This window comes from Lissotriton vulgaris, chromosome 5 (genome assembly GCF_964263255.1).
Source record: "Lissotriton vulgaris chromosome 5, aLisVul1.2, whole genome shotgun sequence".
Taxonomy (NCBI): domain Eukaryota; kingdom Metazoa; phylum Chordata; class Amphibia; order Caudata; family Salamandridae; genus Lissotriton; species Lissotriton vulgaris.
Genome location: NC_141693.1, coordinates 277748686 through 277775761, shown reverse-complemented (window position 1 = coordinate 277775761; position 27076 = coordinate 277748686). Strand labels below are relative to the sequence as shown.

The 27076-nt window shown below is 43.3% G+C and overlaps 1 protein-coding gene across 13 annotated transcripts in view; it reads right to left on the bottom strand.

Annotated features, from left to right (window-relative positions):
* The window catches only part of RERE (arginine-glutamic acid dipeptide repeats), a 1284697-nt gene that overhangs the window by 469191 nt on the left and 788430 nt on the right, over positions 1-27076 (bottom strand). For 7 of the 13 annotated variants that reach the window (XM_086921406.1, XM_086921411.1, XM_086921410.1 and 4 more), the window contains 3 exons: positions 16862-16913; positions 1573-1697; positions 822-921 (listed from right to left, as the gene is read on the bottom strand). In XM_086921406.1, coding sequence (XP_086777532.1) covers positions 822-921; positions 1573-1697; positions 16862-16913 — 277 coding nt within the window. The remainder of the gene's footprint in view (positions 1-821; positions 922-1572; positions 1698-16861; positions 16914-27076) is intronic. The other 6 variants (XM_086921408.1, XM_086921413.1, XM_086921409.1 and 3 more) reach the window with 1 other exon arrangement.

Here is a 27076-nt window from a genome sequence, read left to right as displayed (position 1 = left end):
CTTTCATTTTGAACTTCTATAAAGTTTCTTCAGATTTAACTTATTAGTTAGTTTAAGGTGTTTCCATCTCTGTTTCTTTTATGGATTGACTGAATTAGAAATAGCATCAATATCCAATTTATGTTTAAGCCTGACCTCAATTACAGCTGTAAATTACTGACTTGTGTTAATGTATCTTCACTGTAGGCAATTGTTGCTTCACCTTTTTAAAAACAGGGTCCTAACATGAGGAATAAAGCTGCAGGGTAACGTCTGCTTAAGAAATGCATATGGATGATTTATGCAGGGAAATTAGCTTAGTAACATGCTCACTGCTGACGTGTGTGCATGCTGCGGACCACATATTCAAAACCTGGAAAGGCCAACTCAGCTTTCGGCATTCTGAGCTATTGAGAAACAATTCAATTGTGTAGCAGTTCCACAATATGTTAGTGCTTCTAAATGGAAAAATCTGAAATAACTCAGTACGAAAAAAGTTGGCACTTTGAAAACAGGCTTCTTTCCGTTAACAATTCTTTAGTTAATCCTTTGGCACACAGACCATTAAACGTACTAATACTACATTCATGCGGACTTACATTTTCCGATGAAATAATTGAAAAGTACATTACTGACTTGTGATCTGTTTTTAAGCAAAGGGAGAAACAATCATGAATAACAGTGGGCCAAGTCGATCAACTAAGTTCAATTAACACAAAATCAGCAACTTGTCAGACTTCTAGAGACCATCTAAGATTTTTATGTACGTCTGTCCTCTGTTGTTTATCAAATACACAGATCTATTAAAAATACCACAGAAGTGACCTGAAATTTAAACGTACTGTATTAAGAGCATTTAGGGTGGTGTCATCCCGTGACGCTGCCACACAGCCATCCTCCGTCGAGCCTCCATCACACATTCCAGCAAAAGCTGCCATACTCCTGCAGGGCGGGAACAGAGAAAAGAGACTTCAGCAGTGAGAAACTGCAGAGTTCGTTTTAGGCTTTTAGGGTGAACATTAGTGAGTTTAACTAGTGATCAACGTCATTTCCTGTGCAGTGTTTTGCTGATAAACTTGGATTTCTTGTAGGATATGCAGTCATAGGGAACATATATCGAAAGTGGCTTTCTAAATATCATACGTCTGCAGGTGTGTTCATAAATGTTCACGTGCTAAAAAATATGGGAAATGGCAATGAGTAGAGGATTTGGATTGCATTTCCTTCTCAGTGTGTATAGCGGTATAACCTAAAAAGCGTAATCATCCAGGCCCACCAGCCGATGGTGATCTATGCAATAGTGTGTGGTCTGCAGCCCATATGCCTCGAACATGCGCTTCCTCAAAGGCAGAGGGACAGATATTAGTGTTCTTACGTCATGTACTGTTTGAGAAAAGGTAAATACTGAGACAAGGTAGATTACATGCTCTAAGCAGGAGGACACTGCAGTTCATTTACAGTGATAGCTTATTATTGCAGTTCTTCACAATATCCAGAGATAATACAATTTAAGTGTGAACATGATGATCTATTCCAATTTGAGGGGGTTGGGCTACTACCCTTTCTTCAGGTGTATGCTTCTGTATAACTCACCTGGCTGCACGTAGGTACATAAGTAGGTCACAGTCGTTGACCCCAGGCATCCACACCAGCTCCTCATGCTGTGTGATGGTCTCACGATCCGGAGAGGGGAAAGACTGCAACTCTGGAAGCTTGGCCTGAAACCAAATACCAGCAAATAAAGCCAGCATCTTGTGCATCGGTAATAATTCTGAATATGGCATACTACACACACTCAACCTACAGAACAAACATCGGTGAATACCAGCAACAGCCAGCAAACTAATACGGCAAAAGGGTATCCCTTACATAAACATCCTAAATCCTGATTTGTCAAACACTAGGTGCATCCCCATGGAGATTTTGAAAATGTATTCAAGGCTTCAAAGGGGTCCAAAAAAGTCTTACTATTTGGATGTGTCCGATATTGTATAAAGCTGAAATCCAAAGAGCTGATCGGCTCTTTTGATTTCGGCTTTACTCCACGCTGCATACCTATACTCCACACAATGTCCTACTATACAATATCCGACTCATCCGGGAATTTATTGATATATACCATTTGTGCGCTTTCTTACATCTTTTAAATACCAAGCTTTATCTTGCTAAAACAATCACTATATCCTAAAAATGTGTTGGGCTACGCTTTGTGGACTACATACATATATCACAGCCTTGAAGACCCGTTGGGACAAAATCCGTCGCATCGGCTATGAATTCTGTTGTGCTTTTACAGAAAATCTCAGAACAAAAGAATAAAGGAATAAAAGATGAATTTACTTTTTTTTTGTTCAATAAGTTTATTAAATTTTAAGAAGTATAATAAATAATTAAATGCAATATACAGTGATACAATCAATTAAAGATCCATAGGTACAGTATTATGTGTGATCCAATGACAAATAAATCCCGTAAAGAATACATAGGTGAAATATAAGAAACACATACGGGATATGTCAATGAACCAAAATGTTCGTGAATAGTATCACTTCTTATGAATGGAAGAAATAAAAAGAGAGAAGAAAGGAAAGTAAAAAGAAGAAAAAGAGAAGAAAGGAAAACAGGAAGGAAAGGGAAAGGAAAGACAAGAAGGGAAAGAAAAGAGGATCCACTGCAGTACTACAAAAACACACCACACACATAAGAAACAGCAATCAAGTAGATGACACAAAAGGATACTGGTCAACCAAACCTTTTGAGGCCAAGTCCATATATGCGTCCAGAGCTTTCCAAACATTACTAGAAATAGTAGGGGTAAGATGAGCCACATTAACTGAAATGTGTGCACTTCGTAGAAAAGAAACCCATGCCCACCATGTATGATATGATACGGAAGAAAAAGACTTCCACTCCATAAGAATTACCTTAACAGCAACTGTCAATAAAAGATCCAACAATTGCAAATCTAAGGTATCTAATGGTAAAGGCACCCGGGAAGCCAATGGGCCCAACAAAACCATGGGAAAGGAAAGTTGGAAATCAGTATTAAAAATTAATTTCAAATGTTTATTTGTGAGATCCCAGAAGGGTTGTAAGAAAGAACAGGTAAAAAACATATGTGGATAATCACCAGCAGCTAGACCACAGCTCCAACAGAGATCATCATCCTTTAACCCTTTCCATGCGGCCGCGATTCCCCTGGTGTGCCGTAAACAGCACGAACAGGGGCGGGCCGTGACGAACCCCAGCCGTCATCAGCACGCGAGCACCGTAGTGCATGACGGCTGGGGTTCGTCATCAGCATGGAAGGGGTTAAATGTAGCGAATGTAAACGCACAGGAGTCCAATGGAGAAGGTTGATAAAGAAGAATTTGGATTGGATTAAAGAAGGGGCAATTTTATCGCGGAGAGAAAGCTTCCCAATCAACTGCCAAGTTTCCGGAGAGATATGTTCAATAAGATCCTTATCAAAATGATGTAACCATTTTTGTTGGGTAACAGTATGTAAGACCAAGGAAGTGGAAGAAAATTTTTTATACATTTTTGAAGCCACATGACCAGATCTGAGCCACAAGGAAAATAACATAATAGTGGGAGAATTAGGCTCCAGGCGTAATTTAGCAAGAGCTACTTTAATTTTTAGAAAAGTATAGAAATCCAGATATGAGAGCGAGAACTGTTGGGCCAAGGAGGAGAAGGGCAACGGATCATTATTGGAATCATATAAATGCCAAACTAACGTCACCCCTTTAGAAGCCCAATAAGGGATCAACGCGGGGTTAATAACAAATTTTATTCTAGGATTACGCTACCGAGAGGACCACCTCGATTTATAAATTGGGATAGCTACTTTCCTATCCACAGCCCTAAGTGCTGCAACCATGTCCAAGATAATTGAGCGGGAAAACTGAATAAATAAATTAGATGTGGTTAAAAAAGAAGAAATTAGTAAGGGAAATGAGAGATGTTGCTCAATGAACATCCAAGAGGGTGTATGAACAGGAATCGAGGAAAACCATAAAGCACCTTGGGAAGCTAAAAAAGCCACCTGGTATCCCTCCCAATCAGGAAAATTACAACCACCTCTCTCATAAGGCTTCCTCAAGGATTTATACGCAATTCTAGCCCTCTTGTCGCTCCAAAGGAATTTAGAAGTAATGGAATCAATCTCGCGAAAAAAGGTAGAGGACAATTTCACCGGAAGCATTGAAGAAACAAAGTTAATGATAGGAGTAATCATCATTTTTAGAGTTTGAATACAACCCCACCAAGAAATATACCTAGGAGACCAAGTATCCAAAAGTTGACGAACCTTGAGTAAAGTTTGCGCCTCATTATAAGCCACTGTATCATAAAGAGTACCACAAAACCAAATCCCTAGGTATTTGAGATGTTTGGATTTCCACTTAAAGCCAGCGTTACCCATATGCGCCGGGAAACAATAAGCATTCAGGGGTAACATCTCAGTCTTGACTCTGTTAAGAGTATAACCCGAGACCTTAGAAAAAAGAGCAATAATATCTGTAAGCGCAGGAATAGCCGATACAATATCATCCGAAAAAATAAGAACATCCGCATAAGCCGCTGTTTTTATGCAATGCGAACCAAAAGTAAACCCCTTGATATCCGGGTGAAGATTAATGAACCTAAGGAGGGGATCAATAGCTAATAAAAACAGAAGCGGAGATAAAGGGCAGCATTGACGAGTACCTTGTCGAAGGCTGAAAAACTCAGATGTAGCCCCATTTACTCGAATATTCGCTCTAGGATGGGCTAATATGGACATAACCATGTTAACAAAGGAGTCACCAAGATTATGTGCACGAAGCACAGCATGGAGAAAAGGCCAAGATACCTTATCAAAAGCCTTCTCAGCATCTGAGGCTAGAGCAGCAGCTGGAAGTGTAGACCGCTTAGCTGTACCTAGAATATGGCAAAAGGTGCAGATGTTATCTCTGGCAAGTCTACCCTTCACAAACCCCGTCTGAGAAGAATGGACCAAAGAAGGAATATAAGATTCCAACCGCATAGCAAACATCTTAGCAAAGATTTTAGCCTCCATATTAAGAAGGGAAATAGGACGAACATTTTTAGGATCCGAGGCATCTTTTCCTTCTTTTGGAATTACCACATGAGTAGCATCCGCCGCAGTACCCGAAACCGCGCTTTCCTGAATAAACACGTCAAAAACAGCTTTAAGACGAGGAACCATAGAAGGTAGAAAGGACTTATAGAACATGATGGGAAAGCCATCCTGCCCAGGGGCTTTACCCGATTGAGTAGACTGGATTGCCTGAATAATTTCATCCGATGTAATCGGACCACCCAGTTTTTCTCCGTCCTCCATAGATACAGACTGAAGAGGAATAGTTTTTAAAAATTCTTGACAATCTTCACACGACGACTGATTAGTGGGAGTATATAGAGAACTATAAAAATCCCTAAACACCTCCAGAATCTCCGTAGTCTGAAATTTTTTAGTACCAGATCTGTCAGTAAGAGAAGAGATTGGAGAAGATTTAAAGCTAGACTCCTGAAATTTCAAAGTCGCTGCTAAAATCTTACCAGCACGATTTCTCCAAGAGTAATCGTTTGGATTTCTGGGCCTCAACCCCAATATGCGCTCTCTTGGTAACAATAGCGTTGTGAGTACTTCAGAGTTTTAATGGATTGCAACAAACCTTTATCATTAGCACTTTGAAAAAGAAGCTCCTGTTTAATATTATCTGCTAAATCAGCGAGTTCCTTTTTGATATCATTTCTTTTCGCCATAACCTTAATAATGTGTCCCCGGAGTGTACACTTAAAAACGTCCCATAAAACCACCGAAGAGCTAACTGAACCTTCATTATCAGAAAAGAAATGTTGAATTTTATCCTGTATATTCTGAACTTGATCATCATCATGGAGGATTTCCGTATTGAGTCTCCATGAGGAGGATTTTCCCTTAGGGGCTAAAGTTGAGAGAGAAAAAGAAACAGCTGCATGATCTAAGATAAGAATAGGATGAATGTACGGAGAAGATGAGTGTTGCACTAACAACGAATGAACCAAGAGATAATCAATACGAGAAAAGCTAGAATGAGGGGAGGAAAAGAAGGAAAAATCACTACCCGTAGGATTATGGAGACGCCAAATATCTTGAAGATTTACAGAAGAGCACATATTTAACAATTGTTTATGAGCTCTAGGAGGACGGAAAGAGAAAGCTGAGTTCCTATCCAGCTGGGTCTAGTGGTAAAATAAAATCACCACCAATGATCAGATTACCATTATGAGGTGTAAGAGCCAATTGTTTAATGATCTTTTGCCAAAAAGAAGGATCATCATTATTTGGAGCATAAATGTTCATAACAAAGGTCAGCAGTACCGTCAGTCAATCTAGATAGCAACCAACGTCCCTCAGAGTCATGCTCAACAGAAATCACTGATAATCCAGACTTTTTAGAAAGAAGTGTAATGACCCCATTCTTCTTGCCAAGGGCATCTGAACACATGACATCAAGAACCCACTCCTTCCGTAATAAGAACGTTTTCTTATAGGAAACTATTGTTTCTTGTAAAAGTACTAAATCCGAAGATAAAGATTTACAATAGTCAAGAACTTTAGCCCTCTTAACCGGATGATTGAATCCCTTAACATTAAGGGATACCACATTCAAACCAGAAACAGTCTAACACAGAAATAAGATCCGAGCAAGAAACATGATGGAGGGAGCAAAACACCAAACAAAACACTCACAAAAGACCAACAGCTATAAACGCAACAAAAAAGCACTACCCGAGGATCCAAGAAGAGAAGGAGAAGAAGAGGTAAAGAACAAGAGAAAAGGAAAGAAAAGAGAGAAGATCAGAAAAGAGAGACAGAAAAACCAGAAAAAAGAAACCCACCAGGGGAGGTCTAAAAGAGACCCAATCCATATGAGGGGGAGCATGGAAGGGAGAGCCAAAGAGCCATCAAGAAAATAAGATTGAGAGAAAAGTTTAGATTGAATCAGAAAAGCTAAAAAGAAAGGATAACAACCTATCATATAACCGTAACTAAGTGTCTATTAGAAGGGGCCACAAAGGGCAATAAATAGAAAATTATCAGAATTAACCATTAGAAGAGTAATTAATATAATCAGGCAACAGCAAACAATAAGTAGATACGCAGAAAGAACTATCAAAACAGAAAATCACTATGTAGAGGAAAACAGTATAAATACATCATGCGTAACTTATAACAATAAGAAATATTTAAAATATTAAATAGGAGTTAATCAAAAGCATGCATAAAAACCTTACGATCCGAAGCTAAGCAAACAGTGTAAGCCATGAACAATAATTAAAACAGAAGAAATAGTAATACAATATAGTAGAGCACAAAAAGAGCGAATAAAAGATCAAAATATTAAAAGTAAGATACAAGGTATCATAAAGCAACAAGGGCAATAAATATATCAGAATAAACCACTAGAAGAATAATTGATATAATCAGTCAGTAGCAATCAATAAATAGATACACAGAAAGAACTAACACAAAAAACACTATGTAAAGGAAAACTGCATAAATACTATCATGCGAAACTGATAACGATAAGAGATTAAATTATTAAATAGAAATTCATCAAAAGCATGCATAAAAAACCTTACGAGTTGAAGCTAAGCAAACAGTGCAATCCATGAACAATAAGTAAGACATAATAAATAGTAATTCAATATAATAGAGCACAAAAAATGCAATGAAAGATCACAACATTGAATACTAGATACAAGGTAGCAGAGAGGCAACAACTTACGATTTATAAAAATAGCACAACATATAACCAACAGAGCATACAAATATACAGTAGTAACCATGAAAAGCAAAACAGAATTAATAAAATAAGAAAGGTAGAGAGATCCAAAGCAGGTATAACATATAAGCTAAGAAAGAAGAGAACAGAGGTAAGAAAGGAAGGTAAAAAACAATGAAAAGAAAAATAGACACAAAGAAGAAACAAGCAAAGGAAACATCAGAAACAACTATAAAAGAAAGATAGATTAAGGTAGGAGACATGAGACGACCCTAGAAGAATAGGAGCAGGACCAAACAACCACAGCAGCAGCGACAAGACAAGGTCATATGGACCAAGAAAAAGAGAGAAGAACAGAAAAACAAAAACACAAATCCTGCAAAGCAAAAAGAATGACAAGGCATGGTAATAAGCATAACAATAGCCAAAAAGACTATAAGTATCAACTATCTAATCATGCAAAACAAAGAGAGTACCAGAGGAACAAACATATTAGCGAAAATCATGAACCAGAGGAACCAGGAGTAGGTGCAGCATCCATCTGGGACTCCATCTGATTATCCAAAAAGGTTGAGAGATTCACTGGCTCATAAAAGATTGGAGTACGACCTTTAAAGGTTATGCGAAATCTTGATGGACCAGCGAAGGAAAACGGAATGTTCATATCCAGAAGTCTTCGACGTAGGTTAAGAAAACCTTTTCGTTTGATAACAGTATCTCTTGCAAAGTCTTGCGAAATCGAGATCCTATGACCGTATCGAGATCCTATGACCGTCCCATGTAAGCAACTTAATCTTCCTCATGTGAGCTAGAATTTGTTCAGAATGTTGATGCCTCAGGGGTTTAAAAATCACAGCTCTAGGATGAGGTGAGGATCTTGGACGGTAGGAAGGAACTCGATGTGCGCGTTCAGTTTCAAAATCTTTCTGGAAAGAAATGTGAAGAGTAGAAGGTAGCCATTGATATAGAAAATCCAACAAACAGGGCGCAGACTTTTCTGCATCCTCTGGTAAACCAAAGATACGAAGATTGCTTCGACGATTACGATCCTCTTGCTCCGTAAGATCTCTCCTCAGCGCTTCTATAGAACGTTCCATCTGCTGCATGGATCTCGAATGCTGTTGCGCAGTATCCTGCACACCACTCTTGCGAGATTCAGCAGCCGAAACTCTCAGTGATAAAGATTTAAAATCACTCCTAATAGCCGCTACCTCAACTTGGAGTAAGTCTGTGTTAGTCTTAGTTGACTGCGCAATGTCATGAACAGCATTCAACCGAGATAAAATAGTATCTAATGTGGTGCCAGCCTCTTTCTGAGTGAGTTCCAGAGTAGGAGAGGTTTGTTTGAAGCGTTTAAAAGCGCCTTCCGAATCTTTGGCTTTAGGAGGAACGCCCATGGTCTCAGCCATCAATGCCCTCTGAAGAACACTGGAATACTCCAAAATGGTGAAACACAGCAGGACTGACGGGATAGGTAACAAGAAAATGTCACCCCCGTAAGACGTAGACACTGTGAAGCACAGAGAATATAGGCCAAAATAGGACCAGAGCCACAGGAGTAATGTAGACTGACCAGTGATTCAATGAAAATAACAATGACCAGTAGTAAACCTCAATGGTTAAGTGGCCGGGCCTTAATTATAAACTCACTCTCCAAACCATGCAGCAACTGTACAATGCTAGACATGAGCTAAAGAAATCATCCCCTCCCACAGAGCACAAAATGGAGGCAGTTGAAAGCAAAAGGACGTACAACAGGCGCTCAGCACTGTAGGGAAAAATATCATGATTAATCCAAGTCACAGAAATAGCGCCATTAGCACCCCAGAACTTCGTCATTTAACAAGAGAAGAGAATGTTGCAGTCTAATAATATCAGAAGGCTTGAACCATTGCCTCATAGAAATGCTGCAGAGCAGGGCGTTTAGCATAATTCAAGACTGCACACCAAAACTGTGAGCAGAAAACAAAAACATCACCAGAGAGTCAGTGAAGGTATCCCCATTGTCATCCAGGTCGATAGAAACGGGAGCGTCGCCACAAACACAGAAAATGGCGGCCGCCCGCCGATGCAGAGGAGATAAGCAGGACTTCAAACAGCACCGCAGACCGAAGAGCCGGAACATGAAAGGTCCCGCAGCCTGGTCACGGCATACTCAGACGTCGCTAGCACCAAATGTAGCCAAAGAAATCCTCTCAGAGAGACCGCAAATCTTCCTGACGGCCCTCGACCCTCCAGAGCTCAAGCGCAGTCCGCCATTCCACAGCGGCGCGCAAGCCACACCCCAAGATGAATTTACTTTTTAACAACCTGATGACTTACTTGATTCATTTGGGAGAAGCCTGTGTTTAAGTCTAATTACTGATTATTACTTATTGTGTACTTTCAAAATGGTCTATAACAATAGATGAGTGCTGAGCCAGTTTGTTCATTGTTTCTTTGGGTTTCCCAATTAGTGGGGACGTAGGGAGGTCACGTTCCCGACTCCTTGCACCATTTTTAGGTCGAGTTATTTATAACTCGAAACCTATTGGGGCTAAACTAAGAGCTAAACTAAGCTCTCAAAAAATGCGGATATCCAGAAGTGCATGTGTCCTGTGCACGCGCTTCTATCCGCCTGCCTGCCTGCCTTGTATCACCACATCAAAGCCAGCCATCTGTTGCTTCCCCTGAAGCTTCCCCCAGCGTGCGCTCGGCCTCAGGCATTTCTCCTCCCCTATTTATTCACTGCCCACGGCCGGCGGTACTTTCACTTTCACGGCCGCCAGGCCGTGTCTCGCATTTCTCCTCCCCCCTCCCAGTGTATTAAACTTGTAACTTGTTATTTAAAAATTACACGTGCCGGTCGCCGACGCCAAGGCTGACTAGTCTTGGTTCCACTTCACGCCTCTTCAACCACCATGCTACGCTTACTGTCTATTTACTTCGCTAGTTCCTTTTCAACCCAGAACGTTCTCATTATCACTGCTTTCCTACCTAGCTCTCACTTCGTGTTTCTCCCATTCCCTTTTTTTTAAATCTCTTTTTTTAAGTCAATGCCTGCTGATGTAAGTCCCGGTCCCCAAAATCGTGTGCTGGCCTGGCTCCCATTACCTGCAACCACCGGCATACATTAAGCACTTCCTCTGCCCAGTCGTGTTATGGCCAGGTTGAACGTGGAATGAGTGAGTGGGAGAGGGTGCGATAGATGAAAGCTGCGTTTGTCTGTGGAGAAGTGTGGCTCAATGCTTAGAGCGGCAGACCTTGATGCAGAACGCTGGCCAGGGACCAGGGTTCGATTCCTGCCTCGGCGGGTTTCGGGCTTAAATTCCTCTGACCTGGTATTCTCGCCTCCGTGCCGATTCTAAGCATGGGTCCCACGCTGCAACTCTGGGCAATAGCTTGCTTAGTCTCCACAAAGGCCCCCTGATACACAAGGGATGCCTGGTTTCACCATGGGATGCCCAGGAGTGGACACCCCACAAGGAAAAGCCAGGAGGGGTTCCCTTGTGGTAGGAGTACAAGCGCCGGGATGCCTCCGGGTCACTGTTCGCGCTATACAAATACGCCACATTTACATTCTATGAACTAAAGAACCCGCAGCCATGCCAACAGTCGCCTTCCTTCCCTGTTCACTTCTGTCAATGGCATCTCTTCCAGGAGATAGGGAGAGGCCACTGTCCCAGGACGTGGTGATGTCAGAGGGTGGGTTAGTGAAGGGTCAAGGAGGCGAGCCGATCCAGGATTGGATCCGCTGAGAGTTCCATCACGCGCAAGTCCTCCTACAGCCCATAATAACATAAACCGGTGACTCCCGAACCAGTCATTCCTCCAAGTGACTCAACCGGCAGTTACATAAAGCCACACCCGATATACAGGTCAGAGTCCTCGACCTCCGCAGAGGTAAAGTCAGGCTCCCTGCGTGAGGTGAAACGGCGGTCGCACCAGGCAGCAGACTCGCGGTCTGCTAATTGCCCTACGTGATTAGGCCCGTATATAGCACCGTTTGTGTGCAGAACACAAGGGTTCCACGTTGCAGAGGTCAGGGCTGAAACACTGGTTCAAGTGCGCAGCTCCTCGTGGTCCCGGCTCACTGGGGCTTTTCAAAGGGAGGACCTTTAAAGGGGGAGGCTTTCTCTCTTCCCATGACTGCTCGCGTGCTCTTTCCTCTGCTTTCACACGTGGTTTTAAAGACCCCCCACTTCTTCTCAATGGTATATTCCCGCATCTGCAGCACAGACCGCGCATTCGGAGTTTTATATGTTCGGAGTCCTACTTTTCCCACAATCCCACCATATCTGCTTGATTGCTTTCAGGAGCTGATATCGAAGAAGGAGGTGCCTACGCTGTTAACAGTCTTTCTAGTAATACCACCCCCCCCCCCGACGGGTTCTCGACCTCCATCTATAAATAAAGCATGTTGTGATGCGTTTGTCCCGCCATCGAACAAGGTACAAAACCCTTTTTGTGAAACGGGAGCAGTCGCAGCCTCTAGGACGAGCCTACAGTGATGTTGTTTCTGGAGCCAAAAAAATACCCCACACTGTGTCGCTCCTTCAGGCAGTGGTGCCTCCTCTGCTAAGGCGGAGGAGCGTCGCCCCACTGCTTTTTGCTGGCTAAAAAAGGAAACATTAAATAATAACCATAGGTTATCATCATTTCGTTTTTCCCATTGCAGCGTCTTTGTGGGGCGGGGCTCCTCTCAGAGCAGGGGAGGAGTGGTTTGCACTCCTTATGTGTGTTTGGCTTGCCCTCTCGGACCGTTTTCTCCATGCAGGCTGCCCCAGGCTGAGCACTATGTCACGGCGCTCAGACCAATCACAACGCTGCCTCCCGACTGCTGCTACAGGTAGCAGCCGCCGCCGCTGCCTACAGGTCAATTGTTCTTTTGAATGATGACATACAAATCTTCACAAGGATTCTTACTACTGAACTTTGAGACATGTTGCCAACATGGATCTCCCCATATCAAGTGGGCTTTAATAAAAAATAGAAATAAAAACACCAGGCGGGGCATAATACTAGTTTGATTTTATCATACTGGGGGAAGTCATTCAGATGATCCTTCTCTCGCATACAGCGGAGATGGTATTCCATTGTGTTAACATGAGTTTCCTCTGTAAGATCCTTGACAAATCAGGGCTACAGCCCAGAATGCTTTTTTTGTTAAAACAAAATCCCAAAGCCCTTCTAACAGATTAAAGATCCGGTTGTTCCTGTCCGAGTCTATCACCAGATCTACAGGGACAAGACAGTGTTGCCCCTATCCCCGCTAGTTTTCTCTCTATCACTGGTGCCTCTCATACAAAAGATTACAATGAACTAACCACAAACACTGGCCAAATTCAAATGACTATACACCGATGATATATTATGCTTTCCCTCAGGCAATCTCAGTTCCTATGCAGTTAACAGCATTACACAGCTGTCACAAAGTCTGGGGTTTGAAGGCTAACCACCAAAAATCACAATCTGCACTCGGTACAGAGAAAACTCAAACAAGTAATGTTGAAGTGGTGCCTCACGCCAGCGAGAGTGAAGGCAATAGTCACTAGCTCAGACACATGTTTTTGGGGATGTCACACTGATACTTACAACATATGTTGCGGAAATGTGAACGCAGAGTAGGCTTCTAGAAGGATATCCTACCCTGCATTAAAGAAGTTACTAACATACAATTACTGATGGACCTGCGGATTGTCCCACTGGGTAATAATGTTGATGATGCAGGCCTGTATCCACAGTGTCTTCCACAGGTAGATTTATTGCTCACTTATTTCTGGCAGACTGACTATCAATCGGATAGAAGAGGAAAGCCACAGACCTACCTAACAGGTCTGTGGTGGACGAAGAAATGGGCACCATATGCCATCGAAAATCCATGGCGACGATCAGAGATAAAATGAAGCAATTTAAAAGGATATGACTCCCTTCTATGAATATAATAATTAATTAATTAATTAATTGCAGGTTTATATAGCGCTAGGAATCGACTCCCAGAGGAGTATCTCCACGCTTCGACCGCTGGGGAACCCGTCCTGGCTCACCCTGAGAGATGATCCCTGATGGGTATCTCTAAGGTGCGACCAAGCATCCCCGGCGGTCTGGGGGGGCCGTTGTGAAGATGAGGCAAGCTAATGCCCAGAGTTGCCAAGTGTGGTCTCTGACTAGAGTAGGCACCGAGGCGAGAATTATAGAGTCCGCTGACCTTGGTTCACGACCGTGTCGGGAATCGACCCCTGGTCCCAGGCCATCCTCTGCTTACGGGTCTGCCGCCTCTAACCAGTGAGCCACACTTCTCAACTAAAGCACGATGTATACTCCAAGCTCAAGACCCTGCACACTCACCCACTGTGTCAGTTACCTTCTGACACATATGTTAACCAAAGAGCAAGGAGTTGGGACGAGTCAGAAATTACGCACAGATCAACAGTACAAACAAGTTTGCTTTTGAAATTGTATTTAAAGAAGTAAACCGGTAGTTATCAGATACAAAACAAATTGATCATACAATCTGAGATTATATCAATATATAAACATTAACATTGGCACCAAAATACATAATATATATACATAAACCTTGAAATCATACAGACAGAAGTTGCCCATGCTTTTCCATCCGCGAGTCCACATATTATGAAACAAAGGTGCAACTGAGAATGTGGATGACTATTCGTCAAAATGTTTTAGATGAATAGAAAACATTTTGCATTTCTGCGGGCTCTGGATGCATCTAGGTGCACAGCATCGCTCAGCGCCAACTCAGCATCGCAAGACGCCAACTCCACATCGCTCCGCATTGCTCTGCGCCAACTCCGCATGGCTCAGCGCCAACTCCACATCACTCAGCGCCAACTCCACATCACTCCACATCACTCAGCGCCAACTCCACATCACTCAGCGCCAACTCCACCATCACTCAGCGCCAACTCCACCATCACTCAGCGCCAACTCCACCATCACTCAGCGCCAACTCCACCATCACTCAGCGCCAACTGCAGCATCACTCAGCGCCACTGCAGCATCACTCAGCGCCACTGCAGCATCACTCAGCGCCACTGCAGCATCACTCAGCGCCACTGCAGCATCACTCAGCGCCACTGCAGCATCACTCAGCGCCACTGCAGCATCACTCAGCGCCACTGCAGCATCACTCAGCGCCACTGCAGCATCACTCAGCGCCACTGCAGCATCACTCAGCGCCACTGCAGCATCACTCAGCGCCACTGCAGCATCACTCAGCGCCACTGCAGCATCACTCAGCGCCACTGCAGCATCACTCAGCGCCACTGCAGCATCACTCAGCGCCACTGCAGCATCACTCAGCGCCACTGCAGCATCACTCAGCGCCACTGCAGCATCACTCAGCGCCACTGCAGCATCACTCCGCGCCACTGCAGCATCACTCCGCGCCACTGCAGCATCACTCCGCGCCACTGCAGCATCACTCCGCGCCACTGCAGCATCACTCCGCGCCACTGCAGCATCACTCCGCGCCACCGCAGCACCACTCAGCAGCACCACAGCACCACTCAGCACCACCACAGCACCACTCAGCACCACCACACAGCACCAAAACAGCACCACTCAGCACAAACCCAGCATCACTCAGCACCATCCCAGCATAACTCAGCACCACCACAGTATCACTCAGCACCACCACAGTATCACTCAGCACCACCACAGTATCACTCAGCATCACCACAGTTTCACTCAGTATCACTCAGCACAACCACAGCACCACTCAGCACCACCACACAGCACCATACAGCACCATACAGCACCACCACAGCATTACTCAGCGCCACCCTAGCATCAATCTGCGCAACCATTCAACAACAACTGGTTCAAATATGTTCCCTCAATGTATCAAGCTTTATTACAAATGTCACAAAAAGATGTTAATATTTCACTTCTGTTCTTGGATTTCGTCACAATAAAATACACTTAACATAATCGTCACAAAAGTTATTTACAAAAGTTTAAGCTATTGCCAATATAAATTACAATCACTTTTATTTAAGTATTAATTATTTAAAAAAAATTAAAAGCCATTGTTATTTGTAATATCAATACATCTAAGTCACGTATATACAACATATGTTGCATTACAAATGCTATAGGTGTCACATTTGCGAAAGTTATAACTATTGGCATTGTAAATGACAAAGCTATTAATTTAGTTATTTTCAAAACCAACACAAATAAAAAAATTGTCATTTACAAGAACAATAGCTCAAACTTTCCTAATGCGAGACCTATTGCATTGCAAATGCTTGTTTTTAGATTACTTCAGACTGGACTGACAGGTGCAGGGCTCAACCTTTTTTTGTTGTTTTTTGTTGTACAACTCGAACAAGCTATGCTGCTCAACACACTACTCCTTTACCAACATTCCACTTAACTAAACCAATCCTTAAGTCCTACGTATAAGAAACTCCACACTATCCTAGCCCCCTGCCTCTAATGCAGGAATTCTCTCAAACGCTATTCCAGACTTGTCCCTCATTTCACAAATTTTCTCAATTGTCATCCCAATAATCAAACAAACACCTCCTTCACACACTTGCTCCAGTTTAAATGGACAAGTGAATAATTGGTAGCGCTCTTTTGCAAGAGTTTCTGCAATAAAGTCTGTACGTCAGCACCTGCAATAGGGGACGTGTGCTGTAACATAACTGAACATGGCAGCGTTTGAATTAATAACATCTGCGTGGGTTAGGCTTTGGGAGGGGGCAGATTGGTGGCTGGGAGACTAAAGGGGAAGCTGGTTGGGGTGGAGACTTTAAGAGAAGATAAGGAGCCAAGAGGTAACATTGCAATGAAGGTCTGCAGGCTGTCCCGACTGTGGGGGCTTGAGATCCTGCAGAAGGGCAGACATGCTTCACTACCGCAGAACCTGTTGGCACAGACCAACGCAGTATGGCTTTACGTTACATGAGAGGACTATATGCTTTAAGGACTCCACATTACAGATTTTTTTTTACCAGAATACGAGTTTGAAGTGATAAATCCACCATATAAAGTCATACCAGTCAGAACACGAGGCACTTCAGGCTCACATCCACTTTTAAGAGAAGAGGGGTAGAAAGAGTAATACATGCAGGCCCCACAGTAAAGTACACTACCTGGTGGCTGGGTCCAACGCGGATTTCACCCTGTGTGCTGTTCAGCCGCCTAAAACAAAAAGAGTTGATGTTAGTCAGCTTAGAAAAAGAGGAAGCCTAGACAGAGAGAATATTTTGCCGGGGGGGGGGGGGGGGGGGGGGGGGGGGGGGGCTTGGGGTTGAGATTGCCTGGTGGAAGCAACCCAATATATACTTGGACGGCATACAAAGATTCCTTCAACACCACCTTAATGCCTTGCGTCTTCCCAAAACCTATGGTACCCAGTTTCTCACAGACTTTGTTGTACCTATTTTTCAGCATGGAACTATTTGGGCCTATGCCCTGAGTTGCTTTTGACACTGCAACACTGAAAGGACTCTTACAGAAATTTTCTAATGAATACCTGAACACATGGGCACATGTAGTAAGTTGGGAAGCAAACAGGTCAGTCCTCAATATCATAACGAAACGAGTACAACAGCAGCAAATAACAATTCCATGAGGTTGACAACCTTTCAGTTAGCTAACATTTCCAACTTCTTATGCAATGAAATACCACCAACTGGCTCACGTTTTCATGGCACCAACGGAAGGACCTCGAAAGTCAACTGCATTGAAGTGTCTGAACCAGTAAGCCAATGCCAGCTAGTGACACGGGAAATTAAGTTAACACAATGCTACCTATTATACGAAGACAGCACCACTTGCAACAGTATTCTAGTAGCTTTGTACTATACAAAATATGTACTTTCGTCATCAGATAAGCATTAAAATTAAAATAACCAATTGGAAAGAGGTTTCTAACATATCACTTAGAGCAAAAAACCTTCTCGGAAGGGATTTTTGCTGTTACAAATCGAATAAGCAGAATTTCTACAGTTCAGCAGGAACCCACCAGATGATTCAGCAATACCGGTAACATACCTGACACTCAAAGCCCTTCACTTTAATTAGGGGGGAAAACCTACGTTATGACCTCGCACAACGATTAGCAAGGAATGCACAAACAGTGCATAAAGTCAAATATTTGGTAGCAAGGCACCTTGGCATTGCTCACTTCACTTAGAGTCCGCTAGAGGTTAAACCAAAGTTTTGTGTATTGTGGACAAGTTACAATGGCACTACTTTCTACACAAAGCATGTGTGACTCATCCTCTCCCTACACCTCGGCTGGGGTAGTGAAATAAAGGAGACGAGCTCCTTGGGTAGGAGGCCAAAGACATCTGGCAATTAGGTTTGTCTCGACTAGTGCAGCTGTATGCAATACCTGTTCTTTAAAATATACAAAGAATGAGCTTTGGCTCTGCCCAAAGGAATACTTGTCTCACGTCATGTGATTGACTATTTGGAGTATTATTCCGCCTCCAATAAGGAGCATGCCCTGCATCCCATTAGGGACCGTTTTCGATCTGAAAAGTGTACCGAATCTTCACACATTTAATTATCTCTCTCATAGATGTACTGTACACAGCAAGCAATCGGGGGTTTTTTAGTGCTGAAAGTTTTTCTTTTATTTGTTGTAGACAGGGCTCAACAAGCAAGCCAGAATAATAGCCATGGCCAATGATCGCTTTAAAAAGTAATTTATACTCGGGTGATTGGCCATTGCTGAAATATACTCTTTGCTGGACATACGACTATACAAGCATTTACAATGCAATAGGTCTTGCATTTGCAAGAGTTTTAAGCAATTGGCATTGTAAATGACAATGCCTTTTATTAAGGAGTTTTGAAAACCAACACCTACATAAAGGGTATTGTCATATAACCGCAATAGCACAAACTATCACTTTAATGGTGGCCGCCAACCCTTTTTTTTACCTTCGGAGTTTTATATAGTGCGAACTTGACCCAAAGGTATCCAGTTTCAAAGCGCTTTACACGAGCACCAGTTGCTTACACAAGGACACATTCATTTTTGTTAGGCAGGGGAGATTAATTGGTTTGCCCAGAATCACAGGATGTTGAGCATCATTGCATATGCTCGAACCCGGTTCCCCGGGATTTGAGATCGACCGCAATAGCCGCTAGGCTACATCCTCTCCCCTTTGCTTAGAAGCTGCTCGCCATATTCAGCTTACAGCGAGCCGCGTCTAAAGAAAGAGACATGGCCACTATCAAAGTGAAAGCACTTCCTGGGGCGCTTTTTACAAAAAAAAGAAAAAGAAAAAACATTTGTTTGTAAAGTTTACAAACATTTTTTGGGTCAAAGCGTCCAATGCCGTATTTTCACTTTAATGGCGGCGGCGCCCTTTTCTTTAGACGAGGCTCACTGTAAGCTGAATACGGTGAGTAGTGTTTAAAGAAAGAGGTGCAGCCACCCTTAAATTGAAAGCACAGTTTGGGGTGCTTTCACCAACAACAAAAAACACACCAAGGTTCGGTAGTTCGGAAGCTCTAGTTAAAGCGTGCCGCGCTGGTAAATAAAATAAACAAGCATTTACAATGCAATGGTCTCGGCATTATTAAAGGTAGAGCTATTGGCATTGCTCATGACATTTTTTTTCTTTTTTTAAACATAAATAAATGGTATTGTCTTTTACAATGGCAATAGGTGAGCATTAGAGAGTAGTAGAGAGTATTCACAGAGCCACCCACACTCACAGAGCTACACACACACACACACACACACACAGCCACCCACCCACACCCAGAGAGCCACCCACACACACAGAGCCACCCACACACACGCAGCCACCCACACACACACACAACCACCCACACAGAGAGCCACCCACACACATAGAGCCACCCACACAGAGAGCCGCCCAGACACAGCCACCCACACACAGCCACACACACACCCACCCACCCACACACACAGCCACCCACACACACATCCACCCACACAGAGCCACCCACCCACACACAGAGCCACCCACCCACACACAGAGCCACCCACCCACCCACAAACAGATCCACCCACCCACACACAGATCCACCCACCCACACACAGATCCACCCACCCACACACAGAGCCACCCACCCACACACAGAGCCACCCACCCACACACAGAGCCACCCACCCAAAAACAGAGCCACCCACACACACACAGCCACCCACACACACACACAGCCACCCACACACACACACACAGCCACCCACACACACACACACAGCCACCCACACATACACAGAGCCACACACACACACTTAAACACCTCTAGCTAACACAAAGCCTTTCCACTTAGCATACATTTGCACGGACAGTGCACAGCCACAAACTGTCTCATCCTGCAGTAGATCAATGATACATGCCGCATCTGGAGCACCTTTCCATTCAACATGCAGGCACGCAGAATGCAACTGGGGAATTTCAAGTGCAGCAAAGCATTGTACTGTACAGTACTAACGTATCGTCCATGTTGAGTACTAAAACATACACATTCCAGCCATCATCTGGCTACTGTATGCTCCACCAGTGCCCCCTGCTGTAGAATTCAGAACACTGTCCCCAATGAATAGCGTGCACTGCACTAGAGACGAACCCATAGTCACAAGTGTTCACTATTCCGCACAAGCTTTCTTCTGTCAGGTGAGCCCTGACCCCTCTCCCCCCCCCCCCCCCCCCCCCCCCCACCATACACACATACCCGTCGTGCAGGCACCAACAACAGCATGTCAGTGATGTGCGTGCAGAGCGTCAGAAGCAGTAAGAAAACCCTAGTGACAGGAGTGCACTGCATAAGAGACAACCTCCGTTACCAGTTCACAGCACCAGCACATCAGTGACAGGAGAGCACTGCAATATAAGCAGCACCCAGCTAGGAAAAAAATCAGTATCAATATGAGGAGAGTAACCCTTATACGTCAAGGGAACAGGGTAAAGTAAAGCTCAAACAAAGTAAAGGGAGTTCCCTTGAGTTTGCTGAATTTAGACTGGTCAGTCTATTGTCTAATAGGTGACCCACACACATTCAATCACTCCACAATATGTGTGTCTAAATTTAGGAAAGAAATCAGTCCTGCGCACCAAAATAAAAGTGGCCCACATTAGTGAACTAGAAAGCCCAAAAAAGTGCCCATGTTTACAAACTGGTGCAATTTTAAACTTGTGAAGGCATTATTTTTGCAATGTATGGATTTAAGCTTGCTGCAGGAAATGATTGTTTCCAGGGAGAGATCAACAGTAAAACCAGCCCAGCAGACATAAAACAGGCCCACGAACATCCAAAATATAAAACCTGCCCACACTCTTACTCTTAGACCAGCCTATCAGGCACTGCCTGCCTGCCCGATAGGTCTGTCGGACACTGTCTGTAATAGACACGGTTTATGCCCCGTAACTTCTGGGAAGTCAGGTCACAACCCTGCAGAAATTCTAATGTCTGCAAGGGTGATGAGAGCGCGGTAAATCCTATTCTAAAACTAAGCCTGTTTCTACGTGAGTTTTCCAAAGCTGTATTCTAATATTGCCGAGCAGTTTCTGATTACACTAGGGCAGTTTAATGACATTTATAGGAAATTATATCGAAGTTTAAAGGGCTATGCTCTCAATAGAGTTGATGAAAATCACTACTGTGGCTTAAAGAGTTGAAATAAAACGACATTTTGAAACCCGAGGAATAGAGAGGGAGAATAACGTGTGATTTATTATTAGAAAGAGGCCGGAATGCTTTCTTTGCCCATATCTAGAACCGATTACCGGTAAGCATCTTGCGCACATAAGTGCCAGAGGGATGTTCTGGGCCGACAAATGCCGGATGTACTTTTTTAATCAACGGGGAGGGGCTGTCTGCTCTGGACTCAGTTGGGGCGATGGCGAAGCGCTGCAAATACCGGCGCGTTTCCTTTCTGCGGAGGCAGCTACCCTGCTGACCGCGGTGGCACCGCCTCGCCTTCCGCGCGGGAAACCGTCTTATCTTTCCCAGCTGGTCTTTCATCCCCTTGAAGTGTAAATCCGCGCCCGGCGGACGGCCGACTAATGAACGCCGGGAGCGGGATCAGAGCCCGGTTACTGCTCGCCCCCGGAACCGGGCCCGAGAGGACGCGCGCCTCGGCGCTCCGGAGGGACGCGCAGAGACGCGGGCGTCTGAAGGAACGGGCGTCATCCCACCCAAGGCCTTGATGCAACGCGAGAATCGGCAGTAATTGATAAAATACATACTCGCATTTCCCAAATGGCCATCAAAAGAACATCTGAGCAACATGAAAGTGATTCGTAACACCATCTAAAAACTAGTACGTCACACTTTTTAGGGTTCGATTCCGAGCCAGGCGGGTAATTGGCGTGCATACGTACATGTAGCAGACTTCTGCAGGTACACAACAAATGACACCGTGTCTTTTTTCTACAGGCAATTACTTTTTCTAATGCAGAATACCCTTTACCTCATCAACTGGAAATCCTGCTTACTACAAAATAAGCGGGAGGGGGGCGGGAAACAGACGCTCTGAAATGCACACACGAGCGGGAGGGGGCGGGAAACACACACACGGACAGCAAAAATACACGGAGAGCGGGAGGGGGCGGGAAACAAACAGGGGGCGGGAAACACACACACGGACAGCGAAAATACACGGAGAGCGGGAGGGGGGCGGGAAACAGACAGGGGGAAGAAGGCACGGAGGGAAACAGCCACGATCTTACCTTCACTGCGAAGGATCGAAAATGGCGGACACAAGCTCCGAGATTTTTTCCGATTTGGGGGCGTGGTTTTGATGTTCTGAGTGACGGACAACGTCACTGTCTAAAGAACATCAAAAATTACGCCCCCAAATCCGAAAAGGACGGAGCTTGTTTGGAGTGACGCATCTCTCCTCCAATGGCTGGCCTCCGTTTAGGAAGCCAGCCAATGAAGGAGAGAGGGGGCACGGAGGCGGGACCTTCGCCGCTACTCAAACTCATTAAATCTCCGGCCTAAGACTGCGCAAGCGCAGCCTTTTAGGCCTTCGACCTAATAAAGAGGCGCAGCCGCTATTATAAAAGCGGACTGGCAGTCATTGCTAATAAAAACGTAAAAGGAGGCGACATGTGGTGTTGTAGGAAAGCACTTTGTGGGTGGAATTGGGGAAAATCATTAAAGAAAATAGTGCTCACAGACTCAAGATAAAAAAAAAAAAGACTACCAACACAAGTAAAAGTCAAGTCCTCATGGGATCTTACAAATGCAGACAAGGCGGTACCAAGGAGGGACTACTATGCCTATTCATGAATCAAAAGCAACGATTTAGAAAGGCCAGTAACAGGAGTCAATTGAAAAGATGGGTGGTAAATGGGCGTGCTTCGAGTCCATATCTGAATACAGCATGCTTAGGTAGAGCATTGCATGGCCTACCCAGGCTCGACCGAAAAAAATTAAAGATTAAGTCTGGATTGCAACAGGAGTGTATACTCACCCGTCTACTTTTTAACACGAGTAAAAGTGAACAGTGACTAAATAACCTGCTTAAATCCTCCAGGACTACACACTTTATTATGCAAACAACTTGGCCTTTAAATGTTCCCCATCTAGACTTAAGCAACCTTTGAAATACATATTGATACCATGGGAACGCAACTGGTGGTATGTAAGAGCAATGCAACTCACGGTACTTGGAAGGAGGCTTTATACAAGGTGGTTGAGGTGCAGAGCAATCTGGTAAGAAAAAAATAATTTTGGAAGTCACAACATCAATCAAATAAAGCTATGGTCAATCAACTGATGAGCACATAAGATTTTATTGAAAGAGTATTGGCCATAAAGATGGCTATGCTGATAAGGTGGTCTCAGCTATCAAAGTTGAGATATAAGCTAAATCAACATTATTACTGTACTGTGTATGCCATAAAATTATAAAGGAAAGCATATTTTGAGCCTTTAATAACTTGTGGTGGAGCTTATATGTGCATTCTAATAGGACACCTGCCATTTCTGGCTGCAGAGGGTGTCTGTTATTGCATCCCTGAAAGAATGCCCATTTGTAGATGAAAATGTTAAGAAAATACTAGAACTACGGCATAAGACCACTAAATATCTGGGATGGGCACGCAGGGTCTCGCGAGAAAACTCACTTTGGGTGGGTGGGTTAGTTAAGGAAATTGGGAAACTTTGAGGATTTGAAGACTAGGACCGGTGATAGACCTACTTCCAGAGGGGACCTTGATGCCTTTCTCAACCTTCCAGAAAGAGTTCCAACTTAGCGATACAATGCTATAAACACTTGCAACTCGCTCATGCCGGGAGAGCGGAAAATAGTCCCATAGCTCCTTCAGAATACTCACCACTAGAGGGGAGACATCTGATGAGGAAAATAACAGAAAAAGCTGTCTTTATCGTTTACAAAACAATTAATAATAGCCATGACACACTTCTGAAACTTATAAACCGATGAGTCACTTGGATGGTGCGGACCAGGACGCTGCACTAATGTTTAGATGGGAGTTAGTGATAAAATACCCACAGGCTGAGGCTTATCCAGTTTAAACTGTTATGCCAGAATTCAGCTTCAGATAATGGGTAGGGCAACCTCCTTAGACTGTCTGAGATACAGAGAGCCACTAACACTTTTTCCATATGCTGTGGACAGGTTCCGTCATACGCACATACATGCATAAAATACTCCTAGAACTGAGCAAAGTGCTAGAGACGACTATACCAGACGATCTCAAGTTTTTGCTCCTAGGCATAGCCAATGACCTAGATCTCCAGTGGATGAAACTAGTATTTTGCAACCTGGGATTAGTAATTGTAAAGCGGGATCTGGCCAAACATTGCGGGGGTCTTGACAGACCTACAATGCCAGAATGGAAAACAGGCATGGACCTATACAAGGCCGTCGAAAGTGTTACCTACAAGGGATTGGGCCGTCCACGTACGTTCCACAAAAGAGGAGGTAGCTGGATTGATTACAATGGTCTGGACATGCAATATAATGTAGATGATATGACTGTCTCAGGATTATTAATCCAAGCTAACTCATTTTATACGTCGATTTACTGTAGCTGTTTTACTGTTTCCTATATTCACTGTATCATTGGATGGCAAATTATTAATTGGGAAAATGTACTCCCGCTTTGTATTTTTATTTATATTGGGCATCGGTTTGTGCCCCAATGTTATACTTCACAAGATCAAAAAAAAAATTAAAATATATACATATACACACACACACACACACATATATATAAATACACACTAGAACTAAAATAGAGTTTTTGGGAGTATATGTGGATGTATTTTGTGCCATTAATAGATCTCAAACAATGTAGAAATTCAAATCAAGCACTTTAAGCATTAAATATAATTTCAAAAGGAATGATATCAATGCAACATGGACTTCTGATTAAATTTATGAAAACCTTGAAGGAAAAAATAAACAAGTAAATATGAGCTATGGAATTAATTAAACCTACAAATATAATATTTGGTGTCACTTTCCTGAAATATTTTCTGAAAGATGCATTTCAATAACGGTAAAGACTTCCTGGATACTGGATAATTTGAATAGGATTAATTCTAACTCTTAACGGAAAGATGTTCACCGAATTAGATATATGGTGCTAATATTTTATCTGGTGGTATAGTTGTAAATGTTAAGGTTTTATAAGAAATTATGAATACAATAATTTTATACTGTACGAAATAAGGATTCATTCGAGTCTTTGTGAAATTACTTGAGACAATACAGGCATATATCCAAAGGGCAAACTGATCATATACTATAGGTTTTTATAGCTTCGTTACAGTCGGAATACATATTAGCATGTAAAAGTTTACCCACGTGCCAATAGTAATGCCATTCTTTCCAAACTTAGATTACAGAGAATGTCAGATATTAATTGAAAAGTATACTGTGCAAGATGCTCTCAGGATGTTCATTCACTTCCATATGATATGGAAACATTCCAACTGCAGAATTTTACTACACTTTCCTGTGAAGGTGTCCATTCAGCAGCATACAGAGAAGCCCACTTGCAATACAACCAGAATGTCAGTTCAAATAAAGAATTTAAAAAAAGATACAAAGCATTCATCACCTGCACGAGCGATAACATTTTAACCTCAACATGCCATTAGTAAAATAAGACCTTCTGCACCACTGAGTTCCCAAGACATCTAGGATTACAGTGCCATAACACAGCAGAAGTCTCAGCTGCTTCTCATCCCAAGGATTCTGAACCAAATTGTATCGTGCTAAGAAACCGCTTCGGGGATTTCTACAAAACGAAAGCACCTTAAAAATAATTAACAAGAACAAAAAACAGAACTTCAAATCAAAACGTCCCCCCCCCCACCTTAATACAGAAAAGATTCGAATTGATAATTAGAATAACTACATGACAAGCTTATTTTGGAGCGCCCTGTTGAAATGCAGTGGACGCCAAGAGCAAGTGGGACATTAGAAATATGGCAGATGTTGGTTCTTCACACGAACCTTTTTACATAGAATTTAATTTACTTTAATATTTGATCAAACAAGAATAACATTATTCCACTGGTTCCAAAACCAATAAACAATCGACTAAGGCAAAGAAATACAATATCAGTGGAAAAACCTGCTGGCTATAACGTTATAAAGCAAACAGGAAGTGAAAAGAAAGGAAGAAGAGAGATTAGAAGAGCAACAAGCACTGGCAAAGCCAATAAGTCTTGCCTGTGCAAAAGCTATTGGCTTTACTAAAGTATTTTAGCCATGTTGTAGAGCAGCATGGGTGTGCAGCATGGCTTAAAGAGAAGTCAGAAAAAAAGCACCATGACACAAACAGCACTGACCGCATTCTATCATATTTTAGGTTGAGCCTTGGCAGCACATGCGCTGCTGCGAGGCATGCAGTATTGCCCACTTTCCGCCCATATTGGTCATTGCCTTGTGTCATTGTCCTTAGTAAACGCTGGCTTGCGAGTAGTTATTAGGCTCGTTAGTCACTCCTTGGTACCGCCTTGTCTGCATTTGTAACCTCCCATGGAGACTGGCCCTTCTGTTGCAACACGGTATGTCTTATTTAGTCTGTTAGCACTCTTCTTTAATGGGTTTCTCCTACTGCACGCTTGACTTACTTTACTCCCCATATGCACGCTTTCACTTTCAAGCAGCCCCGGACAATGGCAGCCGCTTCTTTGAAGTGAAATAGGTCTCGCATTTACAAGAATTAGAGCTAGTGCCATTGTAAATGACAATAGCTTAAACTCTAGTAAATGCGAGACCTATTGCATTGCAATTGCTTGTTTTTCTTATGTCGGGTGGGCAACTGAGACAACAGGAGTAGGCTAGGGGTGGGCAGCATAGACAATTGAAGTGAGGGTGGGAA